At 53.2% G+C, this 14,144-nt stretch overlaps 1 protein-coding gene across 1 annotated transcript; it reads left to right on the forward strand.

Annotated features, from left to right (window-relative positions):
- Positions 1-390: 390 nt before the first annotated feature.
- On the forward strand, positions 391-12,866 carry PABPC1L (poly(A) binding protein cytoplasmic 1 like). The gene is made up of 17 exons (XM_064729825.1): positions 391-441; positions 818-855; positions 1,556-1,767; positions 2,478-2,671; positions 3,147-3,262; positions 4,020-4,159; positions 4,942-5,036; positions 5,273-5,410; positions 5,890-5,985; positions 6,834-7,100; positions 7,926-8,016; positions 8,309-8,437; positions 9,381-9,520; positions 9,811-9,904; positions 11,035-11,165; positions 11,955-12,044; positions 12,655-12,866. Exons 3-16 carry the CDS (start codon positions 1,575-1,577, stop codon positions 12,036-12,038), a joined length of 1,908 nt encoding a protein of 635 aa, XP_064585895.1. The 5' UTR covers positions 391-441; positions 818-855; positions 1,556-1,574; the 3' UTR covers positions 12,039-12,044; positions 12,655-12,866.
- Positions 12,867-14,144: the final 1,278 nt, after the last annotated feature.

A 14,144-nucleotide genomic window follows, 5' to 3' on the forward strand; every position in this document is an offset into this window, starting at 1 on the left:
TACTGTGGAATTCAGAAATGCATGAGCACCCGGTGATGAGGGGTTTGTAACCCAGCTGTGTACGGCTCCTGCCTGAACTCCTTCACTTCAGAGAATTACATGTCGGAAGGTGAATGCAATTTCCTAAAAGCGCGTGGGTGGGACGCGCTGTCAGAGTTCCAGGGTGACACGCAGCGCAATTCCCCTTTGGGAAGGCACGAGATGCGCAGGAGCTGCGATTTGCAAAGATGAGGAGCTGCATTGCACCTGCTGAACCCCTGAGCCCTCGGCTCCACGGGGGCCGCCGTGCCCTGCCCTGCCCTGCCCGCGGGGTGTCCGCTCCGCACCTGGCCGGGGTGGGGCGGTGGGCGGAGGTCCCGTCCCGCCCCCGGGGCCGCCGCAGAAGAGGCGCTCGGTGCCGGTGGCCGCAGTGGAGCGGTGCTGCCTCGGCGGGCGCTCGGTGTGAGTGCGGGGCCGGCTCCCAGCGCCCAGCTCCGCTACCGGGGCTGTTTCTCCGGGGCGGGCGGGCGGGCCGCGCTGTGCGCTGCCCGGGGCTCCCGGCGGGGCTGTGCCGCCTCTGACCGGCCGCTCCCCGCATCGTCGCTCCGGCAGCCTCCTCCCCGTTTGAGCTCCCTTCCCTCCGTGCCCTGCTGGCTCTGGAGGGACGCTGGGGCTGCTCTGTTACCCTGGGTTTGGTTTTGGGGGGTCTCTGGGCGGTGCGAGGAGCGGGGCTGTGTCACGGAGCCGGTGCGCGGCTCCACCGTGGGGATTTGCCTTTGGCCGGGGGTTGCTCGATGCACCTCTCCTATATATGTGTATTAATTTTGGGTATCTATAGGTGTCCAAACAATTATCTCAGGAGTTTTGAGCTTTAAGGTAAGAGCCCTAAGGATGGATTTATACACTTTTGGGGCAGGACCTGCATTTCTATGTTCCTAGGCAGTAGCCCGGGGTCTCAAGCACTGACTGTTGTCTTCACACAGAACTTTATACTCAACTGAAACCAGGCAGAGACTGAGCATCAAAATGCCTGCTATGGAAACAGTAGTCAACAAGCTGAGAAACTAGGAAGGGGTGGCTAAAACCCTGTGTCTGCCTTGTTAGAGATGGAGTTGTTTGCAGGGAGCAGTGGGCTGCCCTTCTGCTCCCTGGCATCAAACTCCCAGTCCTTGGGTTTGCCCCAGCTGGAGGGAGCCATTAAGGAGTTAAAATGGAGGTCTCTGGTGGAGAAGGGCTGTTAACCTTCTGAGAAATTAAACTCCATTTTATTCCTCTTGGGGTTTGAGTGCTTTAAGGAGCAAGTCTCTCTGTGTGTAGTGTGTAGTGCATCCTTCTAGCATGTGTAAGGGCTGTGAGGTGCAGACCACTCCAGCTCAACTTTTGCACCAAAATTATGTCCTGGGAAGTTTTGATATTGCAGCTTCCATGGGGCATTCCTGATCCTAGTGGAATGGGAAGGGGAGGGCATTGCTCTGACTTGTGCTGCTACAATGGGGCCAGCCCCAGTGCGGGCCTGTGATTGCACAGGCAATCTGAAACCTGTGCCCTGCAGCCTCGGGTCTGTCTCCTCCTGCAGCTGAGCTCTGTGGGTGACCATGAATGCCAGTGGCCCTGGCTATCCCTTAGCCTCTCTCTACGTGGGAGACCTGCACCCAGATGTGACAGAAGCCATGCTGTATGAGAAGTTCTCCCCTGCTGGGCCCATCATGTCCATCCGGGTGTGCCGGGACGTGGCCACGCGCCGCTCGCTGGGCTATGCCTACATCAACTTCCAGCAGCCTGTGGATGGTAGGTTCCTTCCTCATGCAGCTCTGAGGAGCTGCCTCACAGTAGGGACTTGGGTGGGCCTTGGGAGAGGGGGGAGCAGTTGTCTGAATGGCTGCATTGCTGTTGGGGCTTGGTTATAACCAACCCCAGCCTTCTCTCTGATGGTGACCCATCCTGCTTCCATCTCTTCTTAGCATCTGGGAAAGGATGCAGCTGTTGGGCTCTGGTGAGGGGTTGAAGGTGACTCGCAGGAGTGGCCTCCCTCCTCCTTCTCCATCAGAGAAGGGCACCAAAACCCCTTCTGCCCTTCCCCTGGGGTACCCAGCTCCCAACTGGCTCACATTGTAAAGTGAGCCGCTCCCCTGGCAGGCATTGCCATGACACAGTGCTGTAATTGGAAGGTGTTCCACACTGAAGTGAGGCTGTAATGATGGGAAGGTGTTGATTTAGTTGCCCTAGAGACCAAAATCGTTACTGGGTAAATTAGCTGGGCATCTGCCAGACTGGAGCTTGTTGTGAAATGGTTGATCCTTGGTAGTCAGGCGTGCCTTTGGAGAGAAAAGAAGTAATTAGTCCAAGAGTGGTGTGGCTGGAGGGGTGGGGAGGCAGAGCTGCCTGTCCCATTTAGCTCAACAAGCCCCTGTCCCCGGTTCCTGTGCCCATCTCAGCTGCTGCAGAATGTGAGGCAGATCTGTGTGTGTTACTCCCCTCTCCTCCCCCTCCTTTGCCAGCTGAGCGAGCCCTGGACACCATGAACTTCGAGGTGATCAAAGGCCGACCCATCCGCATCATGTGGTCCCAACGGGACCCCGGGCTCAGGAAATCAGGGGTTGGAAACGTCTTCATCAAGAACCTGGATGACTCCATTGATAACAAAGCCCTGTATGACACATTCTCTACCTTTGGAAACATCCTGTCATGCAAGGTAGGTGTGCCCTGCAGGAGAGGACTTGCTGCAGAGCTGCCTCAGCCCTGGAAGCATGCTCCAGCCAGCAGGAATTCCCTTTCTCATTTCACTTCCCACAACATCTCTATTAAATTCCCAGCTGATTTGAAGCTGAAAGGCTTTGCTATGTTTCCCCTCAGAATGGGGGCTTTTCCCCCAGTTCCTGCACAGGGATGTTATATGCCATTCTGCTCCAGTTCAGTCACCAGTGGGTCTTGGGGAGCCATAAGTTCCTGGGTATCATATAAAGCAGCATGGATCTGGTCCTGGATTGCCCACCTCCCTGACCTGCTGCCAACATCCCAAAAGAGCTCAGCTGCAGTGGGAGCAGGATGTCAGGGAGGGAAAATGCCCCTGGGAAATGGGGCTGGGTTTTCCTGGGATGCACTCATGTACAAACATGGAGAAAAACAGTGTCTGTCTCTTTCCTTTGCCCTTCATGCTGTGTTTGCAGGTGGTTTGTGATGAAAATGGATCCCGTGGCTATGGCTTTGTCCACTTTGAGACGCATGAGGCAGCAATTCGGGCCATTGAGACCATGAATGGGATGTTGCTCAATGACAGGAAGGTGTAAGTGCCAGAGAGAGGAGTCTGGGCTCTTCACTTGGCTCTGCTCCTCCCTTGCCATGGTCCACTATTGGCAGTAAAAGCATGCCCTGCTCAGGCATCCCCTTCCTGCTGCTCTGTGTTCTTCCCTTTTCCATCCCTGCTGGGCATGGTAGCTCTCTGGGACAGTGAGTCACTTGTGGTGGGTGCTGGGGGAAGTGTGATAGTGGTTTGGAGCTGCTCCCAGATGGTGGGGAAGGAGTCCAGCCCCAGGCTGGGTTTTATTGCTGAGGAGGTGTAATGAGTGCCCACAAAGCGGAGCTGGTCCTTGATCTTGGCTGTTGCCATCAGATAATCTGGGCAGGAAGAGGTTTTGCTGTTGTTCCTCTCTCTGTTGGCATTGCATCACCTCATTCTACATCCCACAGAGGCAAGGGCTGCCCAGAGTGTTGGAGATCACTTTGGAGGAACAGAGCTGGCACTTGGTGGTGTCCTTTGGGGTCTTTTGTGGTGGTGGCATCCTTTTGAAGCCTTTTGATGTCTCCTGGGGTGACAAATCCCTGCTTGTGGCAGTGGCAATGGGGAGTTTGGGTATATGGACACCAGAGTGAGACATGCTGAAGGTGCAGTATGTGAAACTCATGGTGAGTCTGTGGGTGAGCAAAGCATGGCCTGAGGTGATGGGATCTCTCTTGGCCTGCACTGAGACAGGTGTGCCTGAGTCCATCTTCCCTCTGCAGGGGACATACAGGGTTTGAGACCCTTTCCTTCCTTCCCACAGGTTTGTTGGACACTTCAAATCCCGCAAAGAGCGTGAGGCAGAGGTTGGGGCTAGGGCAATAGAATTCACCAATGTCTACATCAAAAACTTTGGGGATGACATGGATGATGACAGACTGAGGGAAATATTCTCCAAGTTTGGTGAGTGCGTTGTTGAAATATCCTCGTGTCTGAAAAACTGGAGTTGGGGCAGCCTAAAAGGAAGTGGGGGGAGTGCTTGGCTGGAATAGTAGCCCCTTTTCTTGTGAGATGGGACTTGTTTAAACATCCCCCACATAAAAGGACTGCAGTCACTTAATTTGTCAGGATGTTATATGTGCTTCCCTGCTGTGACAGAGGAGAACTTGTACTGGTACTGTCTTGAAAAAAGTACTTTTTTTCTTTCTTGGATAGTTTTTTTTAAGTTGTCTTGTTATTGCATACTGTGGGGTTACAGGAACCCTGGGAATAAGAATTGCTGAGTCTGAATGTAAGGAAAACAGGCTTTTCAGTTTAGTCCACTACTGGAGGATGCATCTTGTGATGGGTTTTAGTGTTGTGCCAATCCATGGGCCATACTTGGTCAGTGCCATCCCAAGTAACTTGTGGTTATCTGTCATATGAACCCAATCTGTGTTAATGTGTAAAGGAGATGAAATTTTCTAGCCAAAGGAACTCCCTGCACTGGCTGGAGGGGCTGAAGAGCCCAGGGCAATGAGAGCAGCAGCCTGGGTTGGAGGTATAACCCTCACCAAACCTTGCAGCCTGCTGTCCCTGCCCCATGGGGATCCAGCTGTCTGTCCTGCTGGGCTCTTCCAGCTGCCCTGGCTGCCCAGTGTCCTTGCTGGGCTGGTGTCTCCTGGTGGTTCCCAGCACAGTTCTGCACGCTGGCAGCCCCCCCTCGCTGGGCACCCCTCAGACTGAGCTTTCCTTCCCTGCTGCAGGAAAAACCTTGAGTGTCAAGGTCATGATGGACAGCACTGGCCGCTCAAAGGGCTTCGGGTTCGTCAACTTTGAGAAGCACGAGGAAGCCCAGAAGGCAAGAGGCTCCTCACTGCTCATCTCTCTCCTGGGACTGTCACCTGGTGATGTCCCCACCTCTCCTCAGAGGGAGCTGTAGGGCCCAGCTTTGTGCCTGTCTGGGAGCTGGCACTGGGCAGGAGCTGGCAAGGGGAGCGGGTCTCTGCTCATGCTGGGGCTGCCCTGGGGTGGTGGGTGAGAGCAGAGCTGTGGCCAGGGGCTCCCCGCTGTCTGAGACCCTTCCCTCCCTGGCAGGCCGTGGCTGACATGAACGGGAAGGAGCTCAACGGGCGGGTGCTGTACGTGGGCCGCGCCCAGAAGCGGCTGGAGCGCCAGAGCGAGCTCAAGAGGAAATTCGAGCAGATGAAGCAAGAGAGGGTCAGCAGGTACCAGGTAAGGGAGAGCAGGGGGCTCCATCCTGCAGGTCTGCAACAGGGACACAGCTTGGGGCAGCACAGAGCTCTCCAGAGCAGAGCAGCATGGTGGGCACCTCCTGCAATGAGGGGTCAGTCACTGCATGGGAATGTCCTGGGAAGCAACATCAGGAAAGGGGAGAGACTTAAACCCAGGATGGTGTTGGGAGGTGAACACATAGGTCTGCTAGTTTCCAGAAATATTGGTCTGGAAATGAGACAGCTTCATGAGGTTCAGCAGGTTCCCATTGATGGTGTGGGTGTCCTCTTCACTTGGGATCTATTTCAAGTGGAGTTTATGCACAATCCTGGCCCTTCTCTGTGTCACTGCTCCTGCGGGGGATGTCTCTGTGGGATGTCCCACCCTCCAGCTGAGCTGCTGCTGAAATGAGCATCCAGTGTGACAAACTGCTGCAAATTTTGGTATGCCAAGCTGCTTTTATTTTCACCTGTGTGCAGGGGGTCAACCTGTATGTGAAGAACTTGGATGATGGAATAGATGACGAGAGGCTGAGGAAGGAGTTTTCACCCTATGGCACTATCACCAGTGCCAAGGTGAGGGATTGGAGCTCCTGGGGTCAGTAAACCAGTGCACTCAGCCCCTGGGGATGGGTAGGGGTTATTATCCTGTTGAATTATACTTCCCTGCTGATGGCTTGGATCTCAAGCCAGGTGTAAGGGATGTGCTGCTTGACCTCACATTGTCCTGAGGAGCAAATATTTTGTAGCTTTGTTGAGTTACCCCAGCCCTGGTGAGGTGCCAGGTATATGGGGCCTTAAAGCTGCAACATTCTGAATATTGCCCAGCTGCTCTGTGACAGTGGTACAATGAAAATGACCCACAAGCCACCTCTCTCAGGACAGGGGGTGACAGGCTGGTGTTTGGCCTTTTGGAAGCATCATGGATGTGTCACTCTTTCCACTGGCACTGGTGTCAGGGTTCTCTGGAAGGCAACATGTAAGGGATGGTCTGGCTTTAAAGTCAGCTACCTGTAACCTGCCAGGGACAGATGCTGCCTGGCCCTTGTCAGGGCACTTGTCAGAGTCCCACTGATCCCCATCCCTTGCTGGCTCCTGCAGCATTCAGCACCAGAACATTTCTGGCCCTTGGGTCCTATGAGGCTGAGGCACAGATTCCCCCCAGATGATCACAGGCTCCCGATCCCAGGCTGGTCCAGACTCTGCCACCTTCATTTCTCAAACCTACTGCCTGAGCAAATCCTGCCCTTCCCCAGAGAAACCTGTTTGTGGGAGAGGTGCAGTCCCATCCATCCCACCCTGGGTGTGGGGGCTGAAATGGGGTGCCTGTGGCTGGATCACACACACACACAAACACCCCATGCTGTTCTGTGGATGCTGCAGCAATCTGTGGACTGAGCTGTCTTGTTCTCCTCCTGTTTTAGGTGATGACAGAGGGTGGCCGCAGCAAAGGCTTTGGGTTTGTATGTTTTTCCTCCCCAGAGGAGGCCACCAAGGCGGTGACAGAGATGAACGGGCGCATTGTCAGCACCAAGCCTCTCTACGTGGCGCTGGCGCAGCGGAAGGAGGAGCGCAAAGCCATCCTCACCAACCAGTACATGCAGAGGCTGGCCACCATGAGGGCCCTGCCTGGCCCTCTCCTGGGCTCTTTCCAGACCCCCCAGGGGTACTTCCTACCCCCCATGCCTCAGGTGAGTCCTGCTCCCCAGTGGCAGCCTTGCACGGGGACCCAAATTTGTCCTGGAGGGGGCTGAGGAGCAGAGCTTGGGTTGTGCAGATCTGGGCACACTGTGACTGTGTTCATGGGGGTCTGAGGATGAGGATCTGACTCCATGTTTCAGAAGGCTGATTTATTATTTTATTATATATATTATATTAAAACTGTACTAAAAGAATAGAAGAAAAGATTTCATCAGAAGGCTAGCTAGGAATAGAAGAAGAAAGAATGATAAAAGTTTGTAGCTCAGAGAGAGAGTCTGAGCCAGCTGACTGTGATTGGCCATTAATTAGGAACAACCACATGAGACCAATCACAGATGCACCTGTTGCATTCCACAGCAGCAGATAACCATTGCTTACATTTTGTTCCTGAGGTCTCTCAGCTTCTGAGGAGGAAAAATCCTAAGGAAAGGATTTTTCATAAAAGATGTCTGTGACAGGCATGCCCTGTGGAGCCAGTGGGATCTGCTGAGTGGGGTGCAGGTGCTGCAGGAAATGGGCTGGGGATTTCACAGTTACTGCTAGGGAAGGAAGGCAGGAGGAGTTTGGTGGGAGGGAAGCATGGAGAGCAAGGGAGAAGGGTTACAGAGGGGCAGAAGCTCCTGAGGAGCCATGAAGCAGAGCTGCTGGAGGGCATGCTGACAGCAGGGCTGGAGGTCGGTCTTTAAAGTGCTCTGGCAGCCTGCAGAGCATGGTTTTGGCTTGTCTGTCTGTGTGCAGCAGCCACCAAGAGGCTCTGGGTTAGTTCTGGCTTGGCTCAGCTCCTCAGTCACGTTGGATGTGTTCTTCTTCCCCAGCCACAAACCAGAGCTGCCTTCTATGGCCCCAGCCCTGTAGTCCCAGTCCGCCCTGCCACTCGCTGGAGTGCACAGCCCTCCCGGCCTCCCTGTGAGTCTGCCTGCCTCTCCCTGGGGGCTCTTGGCACCATCTGGGCTCAGCCAGGGACTGAGGGGCTTTAAAAGCAGCCGGGAGTGTGTAACCATGGGGGTTTATCTTGGGAAAAGTGTGCAGGATTCGGTGCAGGGTCACGGTGATGGGCACTGGGAGGTGAGATGTTGGTAGGGACGCCAGAGGTGAGGTGCTCCTGAACTGTCCCCAGCCACAGCCACTCTCCCCACGTCTCCTTCCATGCCTCTACTACCCAGCAGTTCCATGGTGTGTATTCTCTCTCTCTCTGCAGCAGTGTACCCTGAAGCCACCCCCATCCTGAGGGCTGCGGTGCCGCCCCGGCGCCTGCTGTCCAACATCAGCACCACCAGACAGGCCTCCACCCAGGTGCCCCGAGTGCCCCCCCAGGCCCAGAGAGTGGGTGAGTGGGGGAAGGACCCCCGTGGAATCTCCAGGGTGGCTGGGGTGCTTACTGTGAGCTCAGGTCCCCAGTAGGATGGATTGGTTTGTGAGGTTGCTCATGGTGGGATGGAGTTGGGGCAATGTCTGTAGGAGCTATGTAACTTTTGGGGAAGGTTGGGATCTTTGAGGTAATGGGACAGGTTTCTGATGTGCAGATTCGTCTTTTTGAATACGATCCTTAAAGCAGATGGTGATTCAGCCACAGCCCCTGGGCTTGGTGCTTGGACAAAGGCAGGGGGTGGGAAAGGATCTTTGGGGAGCAGGAAGGGATCTTACAGGCTGAACTGCTGCCAATGCCAAGCCTGATGTTAGAGGGGTTTGGAGCTGAGAACCAGACCTTGCTGGCATCCCCAGTGCCTGGCTGTGCTGAGGCTGGCCCTGGCTCTTGGGGTGTCCCCTCCACACATGCCATCTGGGGCAGTGACTGCCTACAGCCTTCCCATCTTCATGGGATTGTAGACACTGAGTGTCTAATTCCTGAAGTGTGCAGTGGGACCAGGAGGGCTGTCTGTGGCTTGTCCCCTCTCCTTTTGTCATTGTCCTCTCATTTCTCTGCCTTCTCCTCCCTTCAGGATGGGCAGGCAGACAAGGCTCTCACAGCCCACCCTGCCCAGTGCTGTTCCCCTTCTCTGGCTGCTGATGGGTTTCTGCAGGAGGGCTGACGAGCTGTGGGTGCCTTTGCCAGCTCTCCTGCCCCCTGCACAACACCAGAGCACCCCACCCCAAGGGCAGCAGCGCCTGCCTGTCCTGGGGGAGCTCCCTTTCACCTGGGGGCTGCTTTGAGCCCCTGTAGGACGTTTCAGACCCTTCAAACAAGCACGCTGTCCTTGTGCCTTCAGCCTCCTTGGCACAGGCATGCACTTAAGGACCCCTCCTCACAAATGTTCTTGTCCCCACTGCAGTCAACATCGGGACACAGACAGTGAGCACCCGGGTGCCCTCCTCATCTGCCCTGCCAAGGGGAGCCCAGCAGTACAAGTACTCCTCCTCTGCCAGGAACATGCAGCCCATGGGGCACATGCCACCCATGCTGGCCCCACAGGTCAGTGCTCTGCAGCCGTCAAAATGTGACATTCCTGCTCTGGGATAATGTGACTGCTGAGCCCAGGGATCCCCATGCTCTGTGAGTAGGGCTGTGGATCCAGCAGCCACATAGCTCCAATGCTTGATTCCAGCTTTTCTGCAAGCTGCTGTTTGAATACAAACAGACAATGCATCTTGGAAGGCTGAAATGCCCCGTTGCGGTTGGTAGTGAGCACCATTCCTGCAATTCAAGTAACTCACATCCCTTCCAGCCTTTGATTGCTGTTCTTCCCTGTTTTTTCCCCCCAGGTGGGAGAACCTGCTGTGCATGTCCAGGGGCAGGAGCCACTGACAGCATCCTTGCTTGCAGCAGCCCCTCCTCAGGAGCAGAAGCAAATGATAGGTGGGTGCCAGGCTGCTCTGCTGGAGCAGGTCCAGCTGCAGGGCCCCTGGGGCACATGGGCTTGCATGCACCAGGGCAGAATTAACTGCTGGGAGAAGCTGCAAGGCTTTGTGGGATTGCTCTGATATTATGCTGCTTAAAGAAAAATAATAATAAATTCAGTTTGTGTTGGAAGTGGATGGGAGCAATAAAGCCACTCCCTGTCTGCATGAGCTGCCTGACAGTGAGAAGTGTCTGGTGAAGCTTTGCAGAGAGGCAGAGCTCCATCCAGCCTGCCTGTGCTGCCAGGGCATTTGCCATTCCCCTGAGCTCTGAGCCATCCTGCAGTGATGAACAGCTTGTGGCCATGGGGGTTGAGGTCAGCTGTGCCACACAGCCCTTGGGTTTCAGGTGTTTTGTGGTGGAGCAGGCAGTGCCCTGGTGTGGGACAGCATCACTTGGTCTGGCCAAAGCACAGCAGGTCACAGACTGTGGTGTTCTCAGGGATCTTAGGATGAGGGAAGAGATGAGGATCTGACTCCATGTTTCAGAAGGCTGATTTATTATTTTATGATATATATGTTATTAAAACTATACTGAAAGAATAGAAGAAAGGATTTCATCAGAAGGCCAGCTAAGAATAGAAGATGAATGATAACAAAGGCTTGTGACTGACAGAGACAGTCCCAACAGCTGGACAGTGACTGGCCATTAATTAGAAACATCCACATGAGACCAATCACAGATCCACCTGTTGCATTTCACAGCCGCAGATAATCAATGTTTACATTTTGTTCCTGAGGCCTTTCAGCTTCTCAGGAGGAAAAATCCTAAAGAAAAGATTTTTTCAGAAAATATCATAGCTACAACAGACCAGCCCTTTGCTCCCAGGAGAAAACTGCAGAAACTGTGCAGGGGTGGGCAGGAGTGCCCAGCTCCACTGCCCTGTGCCCACTGCAGGTGCCTGCTGCTGACTTCACCCAGCAGCTTCCTGTGGCTGAGACGTGCTGGAGCAGCTCTGCCTGTGAGCAGTGGTTTTCCCACCACCATCACCACCCTTGTGTCCCAGTTAGGCTGAGGAGGGCTTGCAGTGGGTTAGAAAATGCTGGGGGCTTGCATGTTTCTCATGCCCTGGCTGCTGTTTGGAGCAGGTGAGCGCCTCTACCCTCTGATCCATGTGATGCATCCCTCACTGGCTGGCAAGATCACTGGGATGCTGCTGGAGATTGACAACTCTGAGCTGCTGCTGCTCCTGGAGTCCCCAGACTCCCTGCGCTCCAAGGTAGGACACTCAGTGCCCAGACAAATCCCTTTCCAAAGGGCTGATTTCCTGCTGCTGCAAGGGAAGGGAGCACAGCCCAGCACACTGATCACTGTGGGAAGAGCAAGCAGCTGCTGGTTTTTTTATTTTCAAGTGAAAAAGGAGCCCCAGGTTGATGTCACCACACCCAGTGCCTGGATGTCTGCTTGCCCTCAGCAGAAGGACAAGCTGGAAGCAGCTCCCTGATAGCACAGACCGAGCTTGAGGGTGGTTTGGAGGTGGCTGGGAAGCAAGAGGGGAGAAGCAGGGTGGTATCTCTACATGGAAGCAGCTCTTTCCTCAGAACAGAAACCAGGCAAACTGCTGCCTCTCTGCAGTATTTCTGCAGTTTCCTTCTTAATTCTGGTAAATATTTAGGTTTGGTTCCCATCAAAGTAGTTGGAGCGAGTTGACTGCATCTTTTTGTTGCTCCTTGGAGACAGGAGCTGCTTTCACCCCTCCACTGCTGTGTTTTTGAGGAGCCTGGGCTCTGCTGGGTGGTGTCAGGTGTAGCTTTACCTGTGAAATCTGCCTTCTGTCTAGCAAGTTCTGACTTGATAATAAAGGAGAGATGCCTCAGAATTTCCCTTGGTAAGAGACAGAAAAGCTCTTTGGGCTGATCAGTCTCCTGCAGAAGGAGCAGGCTTGGATTTTGTAATTATTTGAGTCCTTTACCTTTTGAGAGCGGGTCTGGGGGGACCTGCAGTGTTGAGCTCCTGGTGCAGTTTTCCCTGGAGCAGCTCCACTCCTCCCCTTGTGCTCTGTTGGCAGATCGAGGAAGCCGTGACCGTTCTCCAGGCACACCAGAGCACCGAGGGGGCCCACAAGGGCCCTGCTGGGGCCTTCCTGCCCTGACTCCAGGTGCGTGCTGGGGCCCTGCTGTGCTCAGAGCCTCTGGTTTATAACTCTGGGATTGGGGATTGGACTTCTCATCCAGCCCAAGCAAGGTTTAATGAGCAGTATCAGTGTGTTTGACTGTAATATTCCATTTCTTAAATTGCATACTCTGTTTTCTGGATTTAGTTGTACCACAAAGACCTGTGCGGGTTGTTTCTATGTTGATGAGGGCAATGACTCTGCTACCAGAAAGGAATATAGGAAAGGTCCTTGCTTTTCTGTAGGTCTATTGGAGACCAGCACAATCTTTCCTGGGGGTTCCCAGTGGTTTGGTGTGTTTGTTTTTTTTTTTTTGTTGTTGTTGTTTTTTGGGTTTTTTTTTTTGTAGATACCCTATAAAACATTCTTTGTGTACTTCATCAGGGAGCAGGCCCTGCTGCTGAGGCTGGGATAGACACACTAACAAAGCAATTCAGACTGTATGCACCCCTTTGAAGATATTTCAGACATCTTCTTGACTTATGATATCAAAGTAACAGTGTTAATCCAAGTTCAGGTGAATATCATGTTTTCTGAATGAAACTCTTCCTTTAGCAGTTGAAAATTACATGTGTGGGTTCTCTGTTTCTTGCAGGCTATGGGACTGAGAGCAGGCCCTGAGAATGTTTCTGTTGAAGAAGAGGAGCAGGAACCCGACCATGCTGTTGGAATCATGCCCATACAGTGACCCTGGCTTGTCTTCAAATTCCCCATCCTATTGCTTGTGTGTATTGTAACCCCTGTAGAACTGCCTCCTCCTGCACCTGTAAAAATCCTCACATTAAATCTCTTCTTGCCATTGAAAGCACCTTGTGAAATGTGGTGTGGAACCCAGCCTGGGGCAGCTGCCCAGAAAATGATGAGTGCTGATGAATCATCATTTTAGTGAATTTATTGGGTTCTGTAGTTTCATTTTTTCATGTAGCTGACACTAATAAAGAGCAGATACTTCCACCCCCATAAATGGGTTAGTTCCCTTGGCAGGGGCACAGCCAAGGCTTTGCTTTTCCCAGGTGGAAGGATGGGCTCAGGCTGCAGAAATGAGGGATTGAAGTTTGAGGCACTGGTGGGGTGTCAGTCTGGAGAGCTGACAGAAGGGACATAGAGCATTACATTATCAAATTGCCAACCAACAGGCTCCTCTAATCCTTTCTGATTCCCTAGGAGGATGGATTTAAGAAAAACAGGATGGATTGATGCTGTTCTCCTGCAGTAATGAACCTTGTAGACCTGCAGCAATGGCCTCTGGTGTCTCCTGCTGCTCACCACAGGGTCTGTGTGTCTGTGCTGCACAAGATCAACTTTTTGAGGTGTTGTGAGGCAGCTGTAAATCAAAAGCTGCATTTCCAATGTGAGTCTCTGAGCAGAGGTTCCCAGGAGTCACTGAAGTGCCTGCAAGCATTCATGACTGCATTGTGTCCCACAAGGACACCTCCTGCTTGCAGGGGGAGCTGGGACCTGTTACTGCTGCCTTTACCCTGCCCTTAATGCTCTGCTCTGCCTAGCCAGGAAAGGAATCTCAGTCCCTGGAGACTCCTCAGTGCTTGAGGCTGGTGATGCACTGACCTCACCTGACTGCAGGAGCACACCTCCACCAGCACCACCCACCTGCTTTCTGTGCAGCTTCTGCAGCTTTTGCTGTCTCAATCTGCCTTCTGTGCTGTATCATACTCTCCCTTCAGCTCCCTGCTGAGTCACCCCTCCTACCTCTTGTTTTCCTTCCAGCATTTTAATAGAACCACTTACACATTTGCTCCTGCATGATGTCTGCTCTGCTCCACTGGGATTCTTCGCTGGGGCTTTTCATCATTCCTTTTTCTCACCTTCATTTCACCAGTTCTTCCTCTGATGTCCTTAAATATTTATTTTCATCTTAGTGGATGCCTCAGCCTGAGCTGTTCACTGTTTAGATATCATCTCCTCAGTGAGATGTTTATAAAGGACTTTAATTCATTTAATATACAGGACCCTGATTTGTTATTTCTCTAAGTGTCAGGGGCTGGAAGCTTTGGAAAAACATGTTATTAGCAGGAGTGTAATGCACAAAAGGAAAGCTGGAATGGAGATGTACAGGTAAACTTCATT

The sequence above is a fragment of the Zonotrichia leucophrys genome, chromosome 20, assembly GCF_028769735.1.
Source record: "Zonotrichia leucophrys gambelii isolate GWCS_2022_RI chromosome 20, RI_Zleu_2.0, whole genome shotgun sequence".
NCBI classification, from domain to species: Eukaryota; Metazoa; Chordata; class Aves; order Passeriformes; family Passerellidae; genus Zonotrichia; species Zonotrichia leucophrys.

Bases quoted from the DNA above. Each gene is read 5' to 3' on its own strand.
- PABPC1L (XM_064729825.1), top strand. From the start codon at position 1,575: ATGAATGCCAGTGGCCCTGGCTATCCCTTAGCCTCTCTCTACGTGGGA. The intron at 8,017-8,308 runs GTGAGTCTGCCT...CTCTCTCTGCAG, and splicing joins ACAGCCCTCCCGGCCTCCCT to CAGTGTACCCTGAAGCCACC. The intron at 9,521-9,810 runs GTCAGTGCTCTG...TTTTCCCCCCAG, and splicing joins CACCCATGCTGGCCCCACAG to GTGGGAGAACCTGCTGTGCA.